The following is a 22,575-nucleotide window of genomic DNA, read 5'->3' on the forward strand; positions in this document are numbered from 1 at the left end:
AGTGACACCTATTTTCCCTTGACAATCTTTAACTCCCCTATTATTCAAGAACCCAATTTCTTCCTAGATTATTTGTCAGAGTGGCCGACCATGTGGCATGACGACCAAATAAGTGTAGGGCATCTTAAAACAAGACAGGGAGCAAGACAGATGCCTATGTGATCTGCCCAGCTCATCTGATTTCAGCCAGTCCCCTAAGGCTATTTAACTGGCTTCAACTGAAGCAGGCCTAAAAATGGGGAACTGACAAAACCACAATAAATATCACAAAGATATCACAAAAACCCTATAAGAGGAGGGATAACTATTAACCCTAGGCTTGTATTAAATGGCAAATTAAGTAGATTGTATAATTCAAGGATGTATTTGACAAAAACAGAAAAATACAAAGACAAACCAAACAGAGCAGAAAGAGGTACAGTGGAGTTGCCTAAAAGGCAGCCATAAGCAAACGAGTCTTAAAACGCAATCCAAAAAAAAGACTCAATTAAACAAAAAACAACAAATCAAGAAAATAAGAAAATCTAACACAAAAAAACACAATACTCACAGACACTCCTATAAATGAACGATACCCCAACTCCTGAGCTTTATCAGTCAATTTAAATAGCATGAAGGCGGGCTCAGGATTGGTAATATCAGGACGGCCCCATCTACTGGGGCTCCTCCCACAACGAATATAAATACAATTAAAGGGACAATACACCATTAAAAATTCTATATAAAATCAATAAAAACAAAATATATGGACATGAAAAACAATATCTCAAAGTTACCAAAAACAACACTAAAACATAAAATACACATAATTTGGAACAGATACAAAACATACCCAAACAATTATTTTGTTTTGTTGTAATTATATTATAGGAAAATTTTATTTTGTTTGTGTGCATATAGTTTTGCTACTGTGCTGATATGCAAGTAGGAGTAGCACTGGCATATGTACTGTACATGGTAAATATGTGAAGTTTTTACTTTCAAAAAATAGCATGCCTTTTTCAATTTTCTCTGTCTTCCAATTTATCAATCCTGTGATGTGAACGTTCTGAATGGCAATAACTGTTCAAATACTTACCTAACACACAAACAGCAAAAGCTAAGGGAGTTGACCATTAGAACACTGAATTAATGGCTGCTGGAAATGGGGCTTACTATTTACTTCAGAAACTGTGACTTGCTTTTTATGACCACTGTTAAACTGTGTTTGAAGCTGTTGTGCTTTGAGGCGCCTGTCATCACGCAAGCTGGTGGCTCTCAGAAACTTGTCTTCTGATTGGGTTGTGATTTTGGGTCACAAGATCCAAACCCTTTAGTTGTTCCCTAAAGAAGGTCCATTTGTAATATTTTGATATTTCCTTTTTTCAGTTTGACGTTGCACCACGGCTACTGGTTCACTTACTTGACAGGGTGAAGATCTGAGTATTACATTCATAGGTCTGAATTGTAATCTGATTACTTAGATGGTTAACTCTCTCTCTCTCTCTCTCTCTCTCTCTCTCTCTCTCTCTCTCTCTCTCTCTCTCTCTCTCTCTCTCTCTCTCTCTCTCTCTCTCTCTCTCTCTCTCTCTCTATATATATATATATATATATATATATATACAGTGGGATGCAAAGTTTGGGCAACCTTGTTAATAGTCATTATTTTCCTGTATAAATCGTTGGTTGTTACGATAAAAATGTCAGTTAAATATATCATATAGGAGACACACACAGTGATATTTGAGAAGTGAAATGAAGTTTATTGGATTTACAGAAAGTGTGCAATAATTGTTCAAACAAAATCAGGCAGGTGCATAAATTTGGGCACCACAAAAAAGAAATGAAATCAATATTTAGTAGATCCGCCTTTTGCAGAAATTACAGCCTCTAAACGCTTCCTGTAGGTTCCAATGAGAGTCTGGATTGTGGTTGAAGGTATTTTGGACCATTCCTCTTTACAAAACATCTCTAGTTCATTCAGGTTTGATGGCTTCCGAGCATGGACAGCTCTCTTTAACTCACACCACAGATTTTCAATTATATTCAGGTCTGGGGACTGAGATGGCCATTCCAGAACGTTGTACTTGTTCCTCTGCATGAATGCCTTAGTGGATTTTGAGCAGTGTTTGGTCGTTGTCTTGTTGAAAGATCCAGCCCGCGCAGCTTCAGCTTTGTCACTGATTCCTGGACATTGGTCTCCAGAATCTGCTGATACTGAGTGGAATCCATGCGTCCCTCAACTTTGACAAGATTCCCAGTCCCTGCACTGGCCACACAGCCCCACAGCATGATGGAACCACCACCATATTTTACTGTAGGTAGCAGGTGTTTTTCTTGGAATGCTGTGTTCTTTTTCCTCCATGCATAACGCCCCTTGTTATGCCCAAATAACTCAATTTTAGTTTCATCAGTCCACAGCACCTTATTCCAAAATGAAGCTGGCTTGTCCAAATGTGCTTGAGCATACCTCAAGCGGCTCTGTTTGTGCTGTGGGCGGAGAAAAGGCTTCCTCTGCATCACTCTTGCATACAGCATCTCCTTGTGTAAAGTGCGCTGAATGGTTGAACGATGCACAGTGACTCCATCTGCTGCAAGATGATGTTGTAGGTCTTTGGTGCTGGTCTGTGGGTTGACTCTGACTGTTCTCACCATTCGTCGCTTCTGTCTATCCAAATCTTTCTTGGTCTGCCACTTGAGCCTTAACTTGAACTGAGCCTGTGGTCTTCCATTTCCTCAATATGTTCCTAACTGTGGAAACAGACAGCTTAAATCTCTGGAACAGCTTTCTGTATCCTTCCCCTAAACCATGATGGTGAACAATCTTTGTCTTCAGGTCATTTGAGAGTTGTTTTGTGACCCCCATGTTGCTACTCTTCAGAGAAAATTAAAGGAGGAGGGAAACTTACAATTGACCCCCTTAAATACTCTTTCTCATTATAGGATTCACCTGTGTATGTAGGTCAGGGGTCACTGAGCTTACCAAGCCAATTTGAGTTCCAATAATTAGTTCTAAAAGTTTTGGAATCAATAAAATGACAACGGTGCCCAAATTTATGCACCTGCCTGATTTTGTTTGAACAATTATTGCACACTTTCTGTAAATCCAATAAACTTCATTTCACTTCTCAAATATCACTGTGTGTGTCTCCTATATGATATATTTAACTGACGTTTTTTATCGTAACAACCAACGATTTATACAGGAAAATAATGACTATTAACAAGGTTGCCCAAACTTTTGCATCCCACTTCAGACCAAGTTTGAGAATGAACCTGCTTTTGCACAAAAGGTACCCTCACTGGACCCTGACTGGCATTTGGAACCAAAAGAACTCGCCTTTAGCTTTATAGGCTGAAAGAGCTATTCTGTTATCTGATAGCATTAAGTTTGAGTCCCACAACTGGCACTTTAGAGACAAAGAGCAGCTGAACGGGACCTTGCCATAAGCCAGCTTCTGAAAAGAGACGTACACATATACTATATACTGTACGTACTGTATATATAAATATTGTAACAATCCAGCGTGACAGGGAAGAACTACAGACTCTTTAGAGTTCCAATTCACTGAAAGTGAGTGTTTTTTAACAGTTTTATAGCAAGTTAACTTTATGTCTGCATACTCAATAGAAAGTGTTTTGACCAGGGGAGATGTCCTGTGCCATAGTAATTAGAGCTCCTAACCTCAAATCCCCCACTATCAACACTGGCACCCGCTCACTGTTTGGGCCATGAGAGATTTGCTTTATCAGTTCTTGTTATGGAATATGAAAAATTAGTAACTCCGAGCAGTCTTCTGCTTTTGTGTTGCAGCCCCCAAGCACATTACTATGCACTGCACCTTCTGCTCCCACCTCAGCATTGGCCCTCTTAAACATCGCTAGTAACACTCCCATGAGCTGAACTGTCATTTTCTTTTACTGTGCTTCTTTTTTTGTCTTTCTTTTCTTAGCTCCCCTCCAACTGGTGGTTTGAAAAGAATGCCACAGTCTTCTTTCCTCCAGCTCTTAAACCAACTAGACATTCCCCTTTGCTGCCTGTCTTACATATCTGTCGGGCTCATTCAGGAAATTAATTGTTTTGCGTGATCCCATTGTCCAGTGGTTGTCTAGCTATATTTTGTTCTGACTCTTCAGTTCGGACGTTACAATATATATACCATACAGTATACCTGCATACACACATACCACACACCGAAATATATAGGTGATTGTGATAAGCAGTATTCAATGCAAACGGCTTTCAGCTTTGTCTAAGAAATCAAAGTTGTGATGAAAAGAAAGGGAAACCATACTCCGGTAAGAACTCCTAGTGTGAAAATAAACCTCTCTGGTACCAGCAGTCCTTAGGAAACAGCGACTCAGAGTCTATCTCATTTATGCTAATTAGACTTTCACAAAAAGCAAAGCCAGTTTAAGTTTCCCCTGGGCCACTGCACTATGTAAAACACTTAATTTTTTTAAATGTGAAAAACATCTAATAGGCACACCAGCTCCAGGAATGGTTCCTGCCTTGTAGCCAATGCTTCAAGGATAGCCTCTAGACCTTCTGTTTACCTAACCTGTACACTGAAAATCTGAAATTTGACTAGTAGCTTTTTCACACATGTGCTTAAAAAATGAAAGGCTGAAATACCTGCTCAACCCATGAAAATTCTTTGGAAATTCAGCTTATAAATTAGTCTTATTTGTCTTATTTAGCATTTTCAGTTGAGTGTTTACGAGTTTGTGATATTTCTGAAATCACCTGTTTATGAAGAAACAAGACATAATTAAGAAACAACCAATGCATAATGTAATAACAGCATTCAAAGAGTGGATGGTTCAATAAATTACATTGATCATGCTGACTTGACATTTCATTTTGTTGTTGACCACACACATTAATTCTCTTCCAATGGAATTCCCACTAAGTATTCTGGACAGCTTGCTAAAAAAAACTTAATTTTAAAGACACATTTCACATTTCAATGTGTATTTTGAATGAACAAAACACACCCAATATGGTGGAAAAAACAGTTACCACTCCACAGTGAAAAATGCAATAATAATCTGTGTTTACACTGGGAATGAAGGATGTGTGGACTGAACTGACAGAGTATGTGGCATAAACCCTTTACACTCATCACCATCAGCAGTCTCACAAAATAAGAATGATTAACATTTATGTGTAGTTCTACATTGCTGATGAGTTTAGTCCTCAAGCCACAAATTGTATGAGGGAAGCCTCCACAAATCGGGGATTTTCACTCTCCTTCTGGCACTTTTGTAATATTATGAATATTTCTTGCCATTATGCTAATGACATTCCATAGATCCAAAATTTGCCAAAATTGTGTTTCACTGAAACTGAAGTTATTGTTAGTCTTGTTCATCCACGTTCTACAAAGCAACATTATATTTTCTTTTACATTCTAACATTATAGCTCAAATCTGACCACCAGTATGGTGAGTAGTTGTAATGGTAACATTTTGATGATTCTGAACAGCAGGTATCAACATTACTAGAAACTACAGTTGCTTAAACATAGGGCCAGCTGTAGCATTTTTGCTGCCTTAAGCAGACCTATAAATGGTGTCCCTATACCCCCCCAACAATTACACGACCCTTTCTATGTTATAAGAGCTTCATAAATGTAGGATTATTGCTATTTTACCGTTTGATACTGTATAGTTTTACCTACAGAATATTGTACTTGTAATTGGTAGTTTAAATTGAATTGAACTGATTTATATATTCACATTCATGTATGCAGTACAAGTGGACTAAAGGTATACATCTGTTGTAGTGAAGATCAACATTTTTAGTAAATGGGGTGTAAGAATTTTAGCAGTTTACTACAGATATTAAGCAAAGGAACATAGGTTTGTCTTAACATTTCAGCACTGGGCACATTGTATTTAAAGAATGAATAAACACAACTATAACTATATAACAATAACAAATAGAAAAATTGCTTGATGGAAGTTTCATTTTACAAACAGAATTCTAATTTTAAAAATTAAAAAAAATAATTAAAGTTATTTACAGTTATTGTATAAAAAAATACAAATAACTGAAATGCAATATCTGCTTTTTTCCTTGACTTTATCTTTGCAAACTTAGAAACTATTTCTTTTAAATCCATCATTTGGGCTTGTTCACTTTACAATGATAAGGTGGCTAAAATATGATTCATAAGGACATACATAATATATAGAAACAAAATATAGTTGTTTCAACAGTTTGTGTTGATTAAAAAAAAATGATAGCCCAAAATGTATCTCATCCTATAGGTCAGTGATGGCGAAGCATTTAGAAACCAAGTGCCTAAACTGCAATCCAAAACCCACTTATTTATCGCAAAGTGCCAATATGGCAATTTAACCTGAATACCACCTAAAACTGAACACCAGCATAACCAAGGAGCAGGTGGTGGATTTTAGGAGGCCCAGGCCCCTCATGGACCCCGTGATCATCAGAGGTGAGTGTGTGCAGAGGGTACAGACCTATAAATACCTGGGAGTGCAGCTGGATGATAAATTGGACTGAACTGCCAATACTGATGCTCTGTCTGTCTATCTATCTACTGAGTTTTTAGTTTAGAAAAGCCACTCACACATTAAAATCTTTTGTCTTAAAAGAAAAACATAATAACAGAGCTTTCAATGATACAAACAACTTTTTGTTGAAAGGTAAAAGTTTGCATTCGGTATGCTTTTGAAAAATTAATGTGCTTTTTGCTGTTGTATGCATGCTGATAATTTGTCTAACCTTGGCTCATACTTTGTAAGTCTGAGAGCAACACATGCAGCACTCAGGTCATCTGTTAGTCTGTTTCTGGTGTCAGATTTGATTTAATTCAAAGCTGAAAACAGCTGTGCACAAGCATAAGATGTTCCAAACAAAGTAAGGAAAGCAATCTCAAGTGCCTACAATGACTTAAGATTATTTGGCAGAGAATTCCACACTTTAAGGATTTCATTTTCATAACTAACTGTGCTGTCCTTTGTCATCCCTTCGATCCTCTCAAGTGTTTCACGCAGGTCTTCCCTACTAAGCTCCGCCCCCAAAGCTTCCATTATATATTACGGGGTCGTGGATCAGGTGTGGCGATTAGCAACTCCCGGCAATAATTACAGATGCGGACGACTCCTCACCTGTGCGCTTAAGCGAGGACTGCCCGCATCACAAAGCTCCTGGAAACCGCCCGCCACTCTACCATAACCCTTTAAGCGCGAGTGCGGCAATTATCTGTTAAAACTGGCCTTTTCAATTTTGAGCTGTGGACCCGCTATACCACATCCCCTCCAACCCTACCACGGGAATCACAGACTCAAAAGGCTGCAGTCCGTGCCGCACACTCAAGCAGCATGTGTGCCGCCCGCCTTACCCCAGACAGGAGAGGAAGGAAGCGCTCCCATTGGGCTGCTGGGCAGAGGCGGGTGATGTGAGAAAAGTCCTCCGGCGCGCGTGAAGAGGGGAAGCGGTGAAGGGAGCAGCCTGGCTTTATAGTAACGAACTCTGTGCTCGGGCGACGGCGCGCGTGCCCACTGAGAGGGCTCTGAGTGCCCCCTTTGGCACGCGTGCCATAGGTTCGCCACCACTGCTATAGGTGATCATTTAGTTCACCTAAATGGTAGAGCCAGTCCTGCTTATATGGCAAATGTATTTTACTTTAACTATTGCAACCTAAATAAATTGACTTTTTGCTAACTGGGCCAGTTAAAACATTACATTTTTTTACAGTTATTTTCATGGTATTATAGGAATAATGTGAATGGACACTTCACTATGAACAATCAGAAATGGATTAAAACTGAACCAAGAAACGAAACACCAACAGCAGACGGAAATAAAAAAAAAATACACTTTCACAATTACCACAATGAATCTTGAAAAAAGGCCAATGCACAGACATGTGAAGTCTCACGAGAGTGAGTCCATACACAAGAAAGGTAAATTAGTCCAGGAATTTTAATGGCAAATATATATATATATGGCTGACAAAGCAATAAACTGATTAATTGAAATTGCACTATTTTCATAGCCTATCATCAGCTTGAAATAAATTATTTACAATCTGTTATCTACAAAACAGTAATTAAAATGGGTGGAAGGAAAAATGAAACTGCAATTAAAACCAATAAGGTCCCATTGCAGTGACCTCCAAAAATAAATCCAAGATACAATGTGAGAAGTAAGGGATGTGACTCAGTGCCACAGGGCATTAGATGCATTTTTAGAAGATACCATAGACAATATGTCAATGAGTGTTGGATGATATCATTTTCTTTAAGCACTTGGGAAATGATTAGTCAGGGGAAAAGGGCTAGAAGCCAGACCGGTTTTTCACAAACTAAGATGGCAGCAGAAGATGAATCCTGTGGAAGTAGGTCCTGGTGCTCCAAGCCAGAGTGTAAGACAACCTGGGACTGCCAAAGGGCACTCTGCAAAGAAAGACATTGGAACTTTTGGGGAGCGTTTCTGATGTAGAACCCATTATTTTAACGTGGCTTTCTCATAGCTTCATTTTAGTGTAACCCTGATAATTCTGTATATGCATTTATTTATTTTTTTTAATTCTTACACGTGAAGCCTGAAAATCATGAGGACTGATTGAGATCATTTATGTTAAGCAGAATGTCTAGTGGGGGCTGGGCGGTCTTGTGGCCTCAAAACCCGTGCAGATTTTTGTTTGTTTTTTCTGTCCTCCCTGGCAATTAGACTTTACCGTATATACTCAAATATAAGCCAAGTTTTTCAGCACCCAAAATGTGCTGAAAAACGTCACCCTAGGCTTATATTCAAGTCAGGTCCCACTGCCCCCGCACGTGTTCAGTCTCTCCCTGTGCATTCCCTGTGCAGTGAGAGAGAGAGAGAGAGAGTGACACATACAGACACACATGAGAGAGAGTGAGCGGGAGAGAGACAGCGACACACACACATACAGAAGAGAGAGAGGGCTGGCCGCATAAGGCCGAGAAGGCAGTTAAAGAATGCACCGGGCTTGTTTTTAAAGAGACAGATTCAAGCATTGTTTTAACCTCGTTGTATTTAATGAAGACTTTTTTCTATTGGATTTTAACCTCCACTTCACTTCTGTTTACAGCAATCGGTTCGTAGCGTGCATTGTTGCAATGTTACTTTTCTTGATGTTTTATTAAATTACGGATTTTTCAAATGTTCATTTTTTCCCTGTGCTTAAAACTCATTAAAAAAAAGTGTTTTTAGTAAGGGGTTGGTAGCGCTATAGCGCAAACTCTTGTAGTGTTAGTTTTCTCTGTTGTTCAAGGTTTTCTCAGTGTTATTCAATGTTTTTACATTTAGTTTACTATTACGCTGTGCATTCTATGGTATTATTAACTATATTTGTGCTTAAAAATCTTTAAAAAAATATATTTACATACAGTTCGTACGGTCTGGAACGGATTAATTGTATTTACATACAATCCTATGGGGGAAATTACTTCAGGTCACGACTAAATCAGGTTATGACCAGAGTTTTGGAACGAATTAAGGTCGTGACCCGAGGTTCCACTGTACCTGGTTTGGTCTGCGGGCAATAGAAGAACTGCTGTGGGTTCTGTGTGGTGCTGTGCAGCATGTGTGAGACTCATTCCGGGCTGTGTGCTCAATTAATGAGCTGATGCCTCAATTAATGTACGGTAATTTATTGGTAGTTATTTTGATTATTGAAACTTAAAAGTAGATGCTGCATTTCCCACCTTAGGTTTATACTCGAGTCAATAAGTTTTTCCAGTTTTTGTAGGTAAAATTAGGTACCTTGGCTTATATTCGGGTCGGCTTATACTCGAGTATATACGGTACTTCATTCTTTGTTATTTAGTATTGCCTAATTTTATTTTTATATTTTTCTTTCTTTTTTTTGTAAAGCACTTTGAGCTACATCATTTGTATCAAAATGTGCTATAGAAATAAATATTGTAGTAGTTGTTGTTGTAGAAGTACTTGTCAAGGTATAAAGCAGACACTTTGGGCTTGGAGTGAAGAGGTTAGGCAAGGTGGCAAAAGGGTCTCAGTGAGGCAGCTTAGCAAAGCATGTCACTAGACTAAAGATATTGATCAAATGAGAAGGGAGAATTTTGGATGCTATAGCAATGCATTGGTTTATTTGTTGTAGTTAGTGTTCTCTCCATAAATCCCTTCTAATGCTCATTTTTTGCATTTAATAAACCCTTCAGTTGAATAAAGAACATTTTTGGTGTTTTATTTTGAGCAGGGATGGCATAAGAGTTGCCCTTATTACAGTGGTTAAAACAGAACAGTAATTATATTCCTTCTCACACATTTGAAAAGCTTGTTTATTTTAATGGGCAAGCTGATTTACGAGGATCATGTCTTCATAAACACCGACATATCATTTGATAATTTGGTAATGCTGTAGTTTGATTTTAATGTATATTTGACATCCAAGCATTTTTTTAATGGAAGCAGAGACAAAATAAAAATAAGCAGATTACAAATTGAACATGAACATGTAATTCTACCAAAGCTCAGAGATACAATGTAATAAATGAACATTCAAATAATATAACAAAAAAGAAATGCAGAAATAAAATCCACAGTTTTGAGACACAGGGAAAAATGTTTCTTAGATGATTTAAAAAGCAACATGATAGAGCTTAAAATACTCTTTAAAAGTGAGGACAAAGAACACATTTTTTAAATTAGTCAAATTTTCATAATTGCCTCTCAAATAACATTCACAGGAGAGCATATTTTTATAGGATTAAATTTAGTCAGAAAAGCAAAAAATGTTATTGTAAAAAGGTGTTCTGGGGAACAATCAACACATGAAATACCACTCCTATGATTTTGTAAAATTAGTTTATTTAGACTAGGTAAGAGGTAAAATTTCTTTTTTACTCTATGTACTGAGGGAAGGACTCAAATTTGCATGCCAGTATGGAACAGTCTCCAATACACTGCCCCGATCAGCCAACTACTCCATGCACCCACCAAAAGTGAGGACAGACTCTACTATACACTGTAGTCACCTGTACAAAATAATTAAACTCTTCTGTGTGTATACACCATGACACCTACTCAGTAAATGTTTAAACTGGTGAAAGAGCTTCTATCTTCCCGTATTTCTTTTTTGTTTAAGTGGCTTAAATACAGTTCTCAGAAATTTAACCTTTTCCCAAAGAATGTATTCTTAAATCTCAAGATGGTTGTTGTGACACTGCTTCAGCATTAGTGTTCTGTGCCACACGCTATTTATTGTCTTGCTTAATGTTCATATCAAAATGATCTCAGTCTAATAGTCTGCAATCGTAAGAATGATCTTCTTATTTATGTCCATTATACCTGGCCTTAGCCATTTGGTTTGTGTATGTTTTAACAAAGTTTATTTATACACTATGCACTTGGGCATTCTCAGGAAACAACCACACTGGAGGAATTCTTGCCGCCATTGTGATAGTTAGTTAGTTAGTTAGGTAGGTTTGTTTATGATGAAATTTGAAAATAAATACTTTCACTAGTGAGGGCGGCACGGTGGTAGCACTGCTGCCTCACAGTAAGGAGATCTAGGTTTGCTTCCCAGGTCCTGCGTGGAGTTTGTATGTTCTCCCTTTGTCTGCGTGGGTTTCCTCCGGGTGCTCCGGTTTCCTCCCACAATCCAAAGACATGCAGGTTAGGTGCATTGGCGATCGTAAATTGTCCCTAATATGTGCCTGGTGTGTGTGTATGCCCTGCAGTGGGCTGGCGCCCTGCCCGGGTTTGTTTCTAGCCTTGCGCCCTGTGTTGGCTGGGATTGGCTCCAGCAGATCCCCGTGACCCTATAGTTAGGATATAGCAGGTTGGATAATGGATGGATGGACTTTCACAAGTGATCTGTTTCACGTCAAGGTCTTAATCCCTAACAGTTTCATTGAAATTAACATTATGCAATTGTGAGTTTCTCCAGCTAACAGCCTTCTCCAAACTGATAGATTATACAATACTTTATTCATCCCGAATTGGAAATTAAGGTTTTATAGAAGCTTAAAAGAAATAAATAAATATAACAAATAACAACCCTCAAAAAACATACAAGAACCTCTGGCTGGAATAAAGATAAGAGAGCTGTTGTCACGTAATAAAACGGTTCTAAGTGGAAGTCAGATGGACCAGATTGTGGTCAAAAAGGTGCCACAGGTTTACATTTAAAGAAATTTTTAACATTTGAATAAAGCAGGTCCAGTTTGTTAGGCCCATGGCGAATATTTCAATGTCTAGATTATACATTTTAGATTTAATTTGAATGTGTTCAATGTTACACCTTTGCTCATTTACATACAGTACATGTCTAGTGCCCCTCCTGCCCTTTTTCCACTTCATCAGATGACATCAAATGAAGTCCATCCAGCATTTAAATAGCATCTAGAATAAGAATTGCAATCTTATTACTCAGCAATACACAAAATGCCAACAAACCTGAATACACCGTGGCTCACCAGAACATGCAATAGTTCATCTATCCATCCATCCATTATCCAACTCGCTATATCCTAACTACAGGCTCACGGGGGTCTGCTGGAGCCAATCCCAGCCAACACAGGGAGCAAGCCAGGAAACAAACCCTGGTCAGGGTGCCAGCCCACCGCAGATAGTTCATCTACCTTATTCAAAAGCATTAATACAACATTACAATGAATCTAAATTTCTGGGTATTTACCTGTGTTTTCCAGACTCTAATTATTCTGCTTTTGTTTTGCAGATCTAAGGTTTAAGGAGAAACCAACACCTGAGAAATAACTCAGCTAGTGTTTTGCATGTACAGGGTTCTATCAATAACAAATTGGAAAAGGTTTATTGTTATGCTATTATGACATACCATTGAATTTCTGCATTTTTTGCAAGAAGCTCTGATATAATCTCTCTACTTATCAATTTACATATGGCTTCCCAAGCATTATTAACAAGCTGAATTCAATAAAGACATTTCCCACATTGTGAAGTGAGGGCCATTATTGTCTACTACTTTGTGAAGCAGAGCATACAATACAAAGAAGAGAGAGAGAGGTTAGGAGCACACACTGATACAGTGCATTGCTGCACCCACCACATGACAAACCAACTCAGGATCCCAGATTAGGACCCGAGTGCAGCCATGCAACGGGTGACACCTCAGCACCACACTAGTTCAGATGGAATGGAACCAGTCTGAGGTTTTTTTATGGCGGCTGGTATGCCAATTCCGCCACCAACCCCCAGGTTTTTTCCCTGCAGGTTGGAGGGCCTACATGCAGGGCTGGATGCAGATTAACGTCATACCCAAGATGGAGCAATTGCAGGTTAAGGGCCTTGCTCAAGGGCGCAATACAAAGAAGCTTCTCAATAATTTTCAGTTTTATAGGATGTACTGATCTGAAATGATCTTTCTTTGGCTATCAAGCATTGTCATGGGCGGCTGGGGGTGGAGCTCAGCCGGGACGCCCGAGGGGACCGGAGGAGGGCTGGTGCCTCCTCCCAACCACGTGGGGGCAACCGCCTTGGTTTTGTTGGTGGCCTCAGGTAAGGGGCTTGGAAACCCAAACCTGTAGAGGCCCGTGGCCACCGCCAGGAGGCACTCTGGTGCCTGAAGAAACCTGGAGCCCAGCACTTCTGCCACACCAGGAAGTGCTGGGGGGAAGAGGAGCAGGAATACCCGGAGGACTTCCGGCTACACAGTTGGTGCTTCCGCCACACAGGGGTGTGTCGGTGGAAGCTCCTCAGGAAGCACCTGGAGCCCATCCGGCGTACATAAAAGGGGCCGCCTCCCTCAAGTCGACAGCAAGAGTCGGGTGGAAGTGGACGGAGCTCGGAGGAGAGGAGTGGAGGCGGTCTGAGGACTGAGCAAGGCATTGTCGTGTGGCGAGGACTTGAAGGGGTGATTGGTGCTGCGGCACTGGGTTTGTGTACTTTACTTGTGTGTGGTGAAACAAAATGTCTACCTGTCTGTGTCCGGGCTGTACCTCACAATGGCATCCCAGATGGGACTTCCTGCCTGATACAAGGCAGGGACCCCAAAAAAATAATTTTGTGGGCAGTCCGGAACAGCAGGTTAGCCCATACACGCACCGCGGGAGCGGCGCACGCACGACCCCGCGGGAGCGAATCGCCTCACGGACCGCCACCGGTTCACCAACGGACCATATTCCCCTGGTGCAGGGTGACGAGAAAAGACATTGCCGAACTGCAGCGGGCTCCGGCAGGCCCGCTGTAGTGGAGGACATTCTGGACAGAAGCGCGGCGAGGACGGCGCCCCAGAAAGACGGGATCCGGGAGGTGAGTGCCCTGCCCCATGGTGAACGGCCCTGTGGGGGCACACTTACTTTTTGTGTTGCAGGCAGGGACTGCCCGGATCCGCATCGGTGGCAACAGCATTCCGATCCTCAGGCTGTCGTCGACGCAGAGGCGGCATCGTGAGGGGCTGCAAAGACGTCACCGCACCAGGAGAAACAGAGCCAAAATGGCCGAGGACCGGAAGTCTCGCTCTGAGGTGGACACGGGATTGGTTGGTGTGTCTGGTGTGCCCGCCGATGATTGGATGGAGGCGGGCCTCAGGAATGTCAATCCCGTGTTGAAGAAGGACCCGATGGGGCTGGAGGAAGGGCCCGCAGGGGGTGGCCGGCGGATCTGCCTGACCGGAAGGTAGGGCAGCCGTCGGATAACCCTTTGTGCTCGCAGGCAGCTCTGCGTGAGCTGGAGGAATGCCTGCAGCCCGCAGAGTCGCTTTTGCAGGTAATACGCATCATCCGTAAAGGATTACTGGAGCTGGAAGTGAAGGCGATCGTGTCCGTGAAGACGCTGCGACAGTGGGCAGATGGGCGCTGCGCTGGAGACTTCAGTCGGATGGACACGGCGGGGAAGGTAAGTGAAGCCGTCCCCGTAAAGAATAAAGGAGGGTCTGCTAAAAACGGCTGTGATTGTAATGATCAGCAACAAGTAAGCAGTCCTCCAACAGTGCAGGCGGCACAGGGGGCTGTGCGCGTGATGAGGGGAAAGATAGAGAGAGGGCTGGCAGGACACGGGCTGTTGAGTTCCCCAGGTTCTAGCGCCCTCTGCCCCGACTCGGCGGCAGTCTCGCGCCACTCTACAGGGACGCAGACGGGAAGGAGTCTCTTTTTGCCACAATAAGGAGACTCAGACCGTCAGGGCGTCCCAGAGTGATAGGAGGAATCGTGGGGAGAATGCCGGTTCCTCCGACAGGACGGGACATGTTGCTGGGTGCACACGTCCGAGGAATGGCCGTCCTCTGCGGAGGCAGAGGGAGTATCCTGGGCAGGTGGAGGAGCCACCTGCGAAAGCAGTCCCGGCACTGAAGAACGGACGGGCATGGAACCCATGGCGGAGGCACCGATCAGGCAAGTTGAGGGCTAGCGACATGGGTGCGCTGCCGGCGTGGAGATCGAAGGGATGCCCGGTACAAGTGTCCAGGCAGCGCTTCTGGCCCTCCCTTTTGTTTCTTCGCAGGTCTGAAGCCCTGACAAGCCGTTGGACCTGCCCCATTGGGAACCTGCCCTCCTGGAACAGGCTGCTCTGTGAGGGGACTCTCCACTGGCGACCAGATGGTGCCCCAGCTGGCAGGGATTGTAGAGGCAGGAGCAATGCAGACCAGAGGGGCGAGAAGGCCTCAGAAGGGGTGCCGAAGTGGCGCATCCCAGGGTCCTGTGGTGGGCCCTGGGTACGGAGTAGGACCCACTCCGGGGACATACTGCCCTCTCGGGATGTATCGCTCCGATGGACGGGTCTTCGCTGGCAGTGGGGCACTGTCATGGCCGGCTGGGGGTGGAGCCCAGCTGGGACGCCCGAGAGGACCGGAGGAGGGCTGGTGCCACCTCCCGACCACGTGGGGGGAACTGCCTTGGTTTTGTTGGTGGCCTCAGGTAAGGGGCTTGGAAGCCCATCCAGGCATACATAAAAGGGGCCGCCTCCCTCCAGTCGACAGCAAGAGTCGGATGGAAGTGGACGGAGCTCGGAGGAGAGGAGTGGAGGCAGTCTGAGGACTGAGCAAGGCATTGTCGTGCGGCCAGGACTTGAAGGGGTGATTGGTGCTGCAGCACTGGGTTTGTGTACTTTACTTGTATTATAGCATTTGTAAATAAACACGTGTGGGGTGAAACAACATGTCTACCCGTCTGTGTCCGGGCTGTACCCCACAGCATAAGAATCTATGGCAACCAAAAACACCTGACTGTGGTCCTCAGCAGAATCTATATGTGTTCTTTCCTATGGACTATATATTTAGTTCCATGTATGTGCTAAGTTTTTGAGACATGATACATTAAAGCTTGTAAATGTTATGTTCACTCATTTCCAATGTCTTCAACTACCGTAGGCCACAAGGAACAGCCGAGGATTTAGTCTTATTATACTCCAGTGTTATTCAAGAAGTTTAGAAATTATCGTCCACTGCAAAGTCACAACATGAGCAAATATAGCACATAATCCTTTCCAATGTCATGATCAAACATTAGGATTTGGGCACAGATTGACATCAAAAGCCATTTGTATTTTGTTAAGCAGAGAGCCCTTTTCTCAAATTTAGGCAGCTCATGAAGACATGCTGGATTTATTTACATGATTCATAAGCATTACCAACTTTCACTGGCCTTTTGCAATGAATTTCAATTGTGCAAGTAGCCAAGACCAATTTTACATTTTAGCAGCAGGTTAGGTTTCTATATAAATGTTATGACTAATTTTAAGAATTAAGAATGTAGCTACTGTATCATTCATATATTTGAGGCATTTCAAAAATTACTTTTTCACTTGGAATAATATATTTTAGTGATGAATAACATTTAGCAAGCCAAGCCAATGGGTCTCTCACTGGCTTTCGACAGATAGTGTGGATAGTCAGTCAGTCAGTCATTGTCCAACCCACTATATCCTAACACAGGGTCACAGGTTTCTGCTGGAGCCAATCTCAGCCAACGCAGGGCGCAAGGCAGAAACGTACCCTGGGCAGGGCACCAGCCCACTGCAGAGTGTGGATAGTGATATATAATTTTGCATTCTCCCGGTCATTTGTGCACATTACTGACTTGTAACATATTTTAGTAGACCAAAATGGACCATTAAAATGGACCATTTTAGTACACCAAAACTGGAGCATCTTCATTTTAAATTAGAGGCATCAACATGTATAAATAACTAAGATACACAAATTCTCGCTAAAAACGAGCCACAGCCTATCTCCTTAATTAACTATAGTCATGCTCGTCAGGCTTGTGAAGTGCGAAGTAAGGAACAGCTAACATGCCAGCTTGCTCAACTGAAAGAATCTTACTTGCCTACCATAACAAAAAGGGAAAGGTATGTCATGCTTTTCCTAAGAGTTAGAAGAAAAATTTAATTTACTTTACTATAAATGTGTCATGATCAGAAATTTGTTTTTGATTTTTTTATAATCTCTCCTCATTTTAGACATTTTAAAGGTCTCACAATCACCAAATAAATTAAGTAATAAATACATTTAAACATTTACCAGCAAAGGCAGACATTTTACTACCTACTATCTGGCTTTACTTATTCCAGCAAAGTGCCACACATTCATTTCCTCAAACTAAAATTGTGTTCACAGCAGTCCTGAGATGTGAGACACATTATCCTCATGTCATTCGACCCTGCTTCCATTAATGTTTTTCACAGCCTTTTTCCTGGCTTCTTCCCTTTGTACCACTTTTTTCACCCAGTCATTCACAGCCTTTCTGTCCACATTTTCAAATTACCTCACCATATTTCTCTTCACCAAGCAATTAACTGTTTTCATACTGATCCTTGCTCAACTCTACATCATTTGCCTTGTAACATCACATGTCCATCTGATCATTCTAATGCAGCACCCATGGCTAAATCACTTGAAAATGCTTACATTTTTACTATATAGTAAGTGCATATTGTATATCACGGGGCATAATTTAAATTTGATGCATTTTGAGATTTGCAATTTTGATAGGTAATTTTAGACATATATACGTTTTAGTTTAAATATGTTCCTAATTATTTGATTCTGTATAAAAAGGACTCGATAAAACAGAGAATTAAGTCCTGAAGAAAGCTGGAAGCCTTACAGTGAATGAAGAATGAAAGCCTTTCTGCTACAGCTGAAGAAATAGCATTTCATTATTACATGTTATAATTAAAAATACAAACTAAATGCATTATTTTCACAGTTTTGCTACTATTGATTTGTTGAGGGGAATGGGACATTTTAGTCTTCATCCATCCATCCATTATCCAACCTGCTATATCCTAACTACAGGGTCACGGGGGTCTGCTGGAGCCAATCCGAGCCAACAAAGGGTGCAAGGCTTGAAACATTATTCTGACTAATATTTTTAACAGACCTGAACTCCAAGGAAATACTCTTTGGTTTCTGTCCAGGCTATTAAACAGTGGACCAGCTCTTAACCATTATGAGTATCTTGGAGGGTGCATCAGTCTATGTGTGTTTTGCAAACTCAGAGATGATGCATGACTGTGTTCCTTGTAGGTGGATTGGTAGAGTACATGGCTCCAGTGGGCTGTTCAGTCCCTGTATAATCACAGGGAGAGCCGTGAATGCACACTCAGAAAAACATCATCACCATTACCAATGGTGTGGAACTCTGCTAAGGCTGTACTTTGTCTACTATCCTGTTTGTAATTTTTATGGACAGGATATCAAAGCGCAGCCAGCGTGTGGAGAGTGCTCAGTTTAATGGCCTTAGAACTGCTTTTCTGCTTTTTGCAGATGATGTGGTCCTGTTGGCTTCATCAGGCTGTGAACTCTAGCACACAATGAGATGGTTTGTGACCATGTGTGAAGCAGCAGCAATGAAGATCAAAACCTCCAAATCTGAAGCAATGATATGTTCTGGAGGAGGTTAAGTTATCTTGGGTTCTTGTTCACAAGTGAGGGGAAAAAAGGATGGTGAAACTGACTGGCAGACTGGGGAAGCAAGCACAGTAATGTGTTCACTAAACAGATCCACAGTGGTAAAGAAGGATCTGAGCCAGAAGGCAAAGTTGATCTATTTCCCCACCCTCATCTATGGTCATGGACTTTAGGTAATGACTAACAGGATAGGCTTGCAGGTACAAGTGGCTGAAATGAGCTTTCTCCACAGGGTGGCTGGGCTCCTCCTTAGAGACAGGGCCAGAAGGACAGACATATGGTAGAGGATCGGAGTAGAGCTGCGGACCCTCCACATCAACAAGAGCCAGTAGAAGTGGTTCAAGCATCTGATACAGATGCCTCTCAGATTCCTACCTGCGAAGATTTTATGAGAATGACTAGCTTGGAAGAGATGCCGCGGAAGACTCTGGGCCTTCTGGGAGGATTATATGTCCCAGATGGCATAGGAATACCCTGGGATTGCATAGTATAAGTTGGCAAATGTGGCTAGGAAAAAGTAATATGGGCCTCACTGCCCCCGTGACCGGGTCCAGATAAGCAGTTGAAAATGAATTAACAAATTCCCAGGGTGTGAATAAATAACACTAGGTGAAAACAATTGGAAAGTGGTGGGACACAAGAATAATGGAAATTAATATGGGAGTAGAGTGCAATGTATACTAGGCAATATTTTCCTAACATTGTTCTTTAAGCATTTCTTTTCCATTAAATGTATATAAAAGAAAAATTCTGAGCTATATTGCTATACAATTTACTTGCCTGACAAACTTAAAAAGAAACTTCCATAATACTGAACTGACGAATATTTCTATCCTGATTATTATCTGTATAGTTACCGTCAAATAATACCATACACATACTTGCAAAGAAATTCTGTAAAATAATATGCACTCATCTGTTCTAAAAATGTACATTTCAAGGTTTAGATTCCTTTCTAAGTACACAAATGTCTCACCCCCTAAGCATTCTGTTCTCAAAATGCCTGCGGTAGTGGACTCTGCCTGTCAATCCATGCTCAATGACCTTTTCTAAGCATCCTGACATAAAATATCAATGACTCTCCCCTTGACATTACTTTGTCTATACTTTTTTAGGTGAATTATGTTGTTATTTTAAACAAACACCCACTGAATTATGTAGGCAGTTTGTCTCAAAACAGATTGCTTAGAATATTCATTCTTTTTTTATTTATGCTTGCTCTGCTCATCCTACTGAAGGTTGTGGTTACAACATGCTGAGCCGGCAAACTAGGCCACCCTGTCCTAAGCAGTTTCTTCCAATTCCTCCTGTTGAATTCCCAAAGAAAAAAGAAAAAAGCTCATTATCTTTCCAATTAATTTATAGAGAAACTCACCAGGACTAGTGATGTCAGGACGCACTCCAATAGTCAGGCTGGAAAACTAACATACACTGGTATAACCATCATGAGGGCCAAGATCAGGTACAACGCCAGTCAGGCAACAGGCAAGAATAAAAGAAGGTCAGACATACTAGATCCTGGTAATGAAAACTGACTTTGAATACATCTCATTAAAATAAAAAAAATACCTGCATTCAGTTATTATTCACTTCCTAACACTTGGGTTCTGCTTCATTTTGGGTAAATATTAACACAATATTTATTTCAAAAATGTGCTAAGCAGCATAAAAATTGTAGTTCTTATTAATATAAATGTTACAATCTACCATGACTGAATGCATATTCTACCTGAAGATTCATAAATGAGAGAAAAGTATTGCACATTGTAACAATATTTAAAGATAAAAAATGTAAACTTGTCCTCAATAGAAAGAGTATGATAAAATCTGACAGATCACAAGACACAGTAACTACTTTGGAAAATGCACAGTCCTTCTAATTTTGTGGAAAAACACTTATCTCAGCCATCCATTTTATTAAACAATCAATGTAACTGTAATTGTAACATTATAATGTTTTCCGATCATATTCCTAAAGGTAGTGACAGGAAAATAGTCAAACATTTGGGAATTTAATGCAAACATGTGTAAAATATTACATTTACTTAAAAGGAATTTTATACAAATTATACAAATTTAGACTGAAATCAACCCCACGACATTTGTAGAACTTCACAGTTGTTCACTGGTAACCCTAAAAAGCACCTGATTAAACACTGTGAGATGCTTCAGTTTTCCAGTTCATATGAAGATGCGGTTTTGCTTTGACACCTGGCTTTAAGGTGACGCTCTGCCAATGTTGTTGCCAATTTTAAGATGCTTTAAAAATGCTGAAACTGAAGGTACTTTTTGCAGAATCTATGAAATGTAAGTTGTTACTGCTGATCTGTATTTAATTAAGAATTGACTGCAAACTACTTCAGCTTCTAGTTTACTAAAACAAAGCAACCACTGTTTTCAATTTGTAAGTACAGAATGGGAAGCAAAGAGTTATGGTGAAGAGAACCATTTCAGAATTATGTGATGTCAATTGCTGTGTCCCTCAGAGACCAGTGCTAGGGCTGTTGTTCTTTTTAATATGGATAAATGATCTAAATAAGATTATAATCAGTAAGTTGTTCAAGTTTGCAGGTGATACCAAATGAGAAGTAAGAGCAGAGAATGCAGAATCATTTACATTTTTAGAGAGGGATTGAATGGCATACAGGCCCGAGCATGTTAGATTTGAATATTTAATGGAAGGTCTTGAAAGTACACGTTATGAGAAAGACCTAGGAGCCATAGTGGACTTATCATCTATATCCAGAGAGTGTACAAAAGCGATCAAGCAATCTAATAGAATATTATTCCATATATCACAAAGTGAGGAGTGCAAGTATAAGGAGTGTGACAGATAGAGGGCGCTATCATCCTCTTGAACCCTCAGATCAAACGTCAGACACTAGGTAAAAAGTCCAAATATTTGACTTTTTATTATTACACAGTGCACAAAGCACCCTCCTCTCCACAATACTCATAAATCCAATAATAATTCTCAATAATCACAATCCACCACTCCCAGACACGTTGCCACTCTTCCACCCAGCTCAGCTCGCCGTTTGGGAGTTCCCACAGTCTTTTTATAGTCCGTGACCCGGAAGTGCTTCTGAACCCGTAGTCCATGTGACTTCCTAGCACTTCCGGGTCAAATCAAAACTCTTCTTTTCTTCGTCAGCCAGGAAGCACTTTATTTCTTCCGTCTTCATGACCTGTAAGTACTTCCGGGCTGTTTGAAACCCAAATGTCTCTGTGTCTCCCTGCAGCGTCACCTGGCGGCCCCAACATTATCCAGCAGGGCTGTGTATTACAACTCCATAGTCCATGATGCCCTGCTGGAATTCGGGGCATCTCCACGTTAAAGGGAGGGCTCCATCTGGTGGCTTGGGGGTCTTGGCCGGGATAAGCTGCCAGCCATAGTCCACAGGAGTTTATGCTTAAGTTATATAACACACCAGTGAGGTTTCACCAGGAAAACTGTGGTCAGTTTTGGTCACCATACTATAAACAAGTGGTAGCAGCACTGGAGAAATTCCAGAGAAGAGCGACTAGGCTGAGGACTAAGAGGTATGAGCTGTGAGGGGTGATTCAAGGAGTTGAACCTTTTCAGTTTAAGCAAACAGAAAATAAAATGGAACATGACTGAAGTATTTATAATTATGAACGGAATTAGTAAAGTAGATCCCAGTTACTTTAAAATACATTTTGCAACAAGGAGACAGAGACACAATTGGAAACTTGTTAAAGTCAGATTTCGCACAAATGT

The 22,575-nt window shown here is 41.2% G+C and overlaps 1 protein-coding gene across 6 annotated transcripts in view; it reads right to left on the reverse strand.

Annotated features, from left to right (window-relative positions):
• The window catches only part of xylb (xylulokinase homolog (H. influenzae)), a 348,628-nt gene that overhangs the window by 232,931 nt on the left and 93,122 nt on the right, over window positions 1-22,575 (reverse strand). Inside the window, exon 16 of one of the 6 annotated variants that reach the window (XM_039753657.1) lies at window positions 12,294-12,349. The exons of the other annotated variants lie outside the window; for them this stretch is intronic. Within the exon in view, the coding sequence (XP_039609591.1) occupies window positions 12,339-12,349 (11 nt within the window). The 3' untranslated portion in view covers window positions 12,294-12,338. Of the gene's footprint in view, window positions 1-12,293; window positions 12,350-22,575 lie in introns of those variants that run through there. 6 annotated transcript variants of the gene reach the window in all.

This window comes from Polypterus senegalus, chromosome 5 (genome assembly GCF_016835505.1).
Source record: "Polypterus senegalus isolate Bchr_013 chromosome 5, ASM1683550v1, whole genome shotgun sequence".
In the NCBI taxonomy this organism is placed as follows: Eukaryota; Metazoa; Chordata; class Cladistia; order Polypteriformes; family Polypteridae; genus Polypterus; species Polypterus senegalus.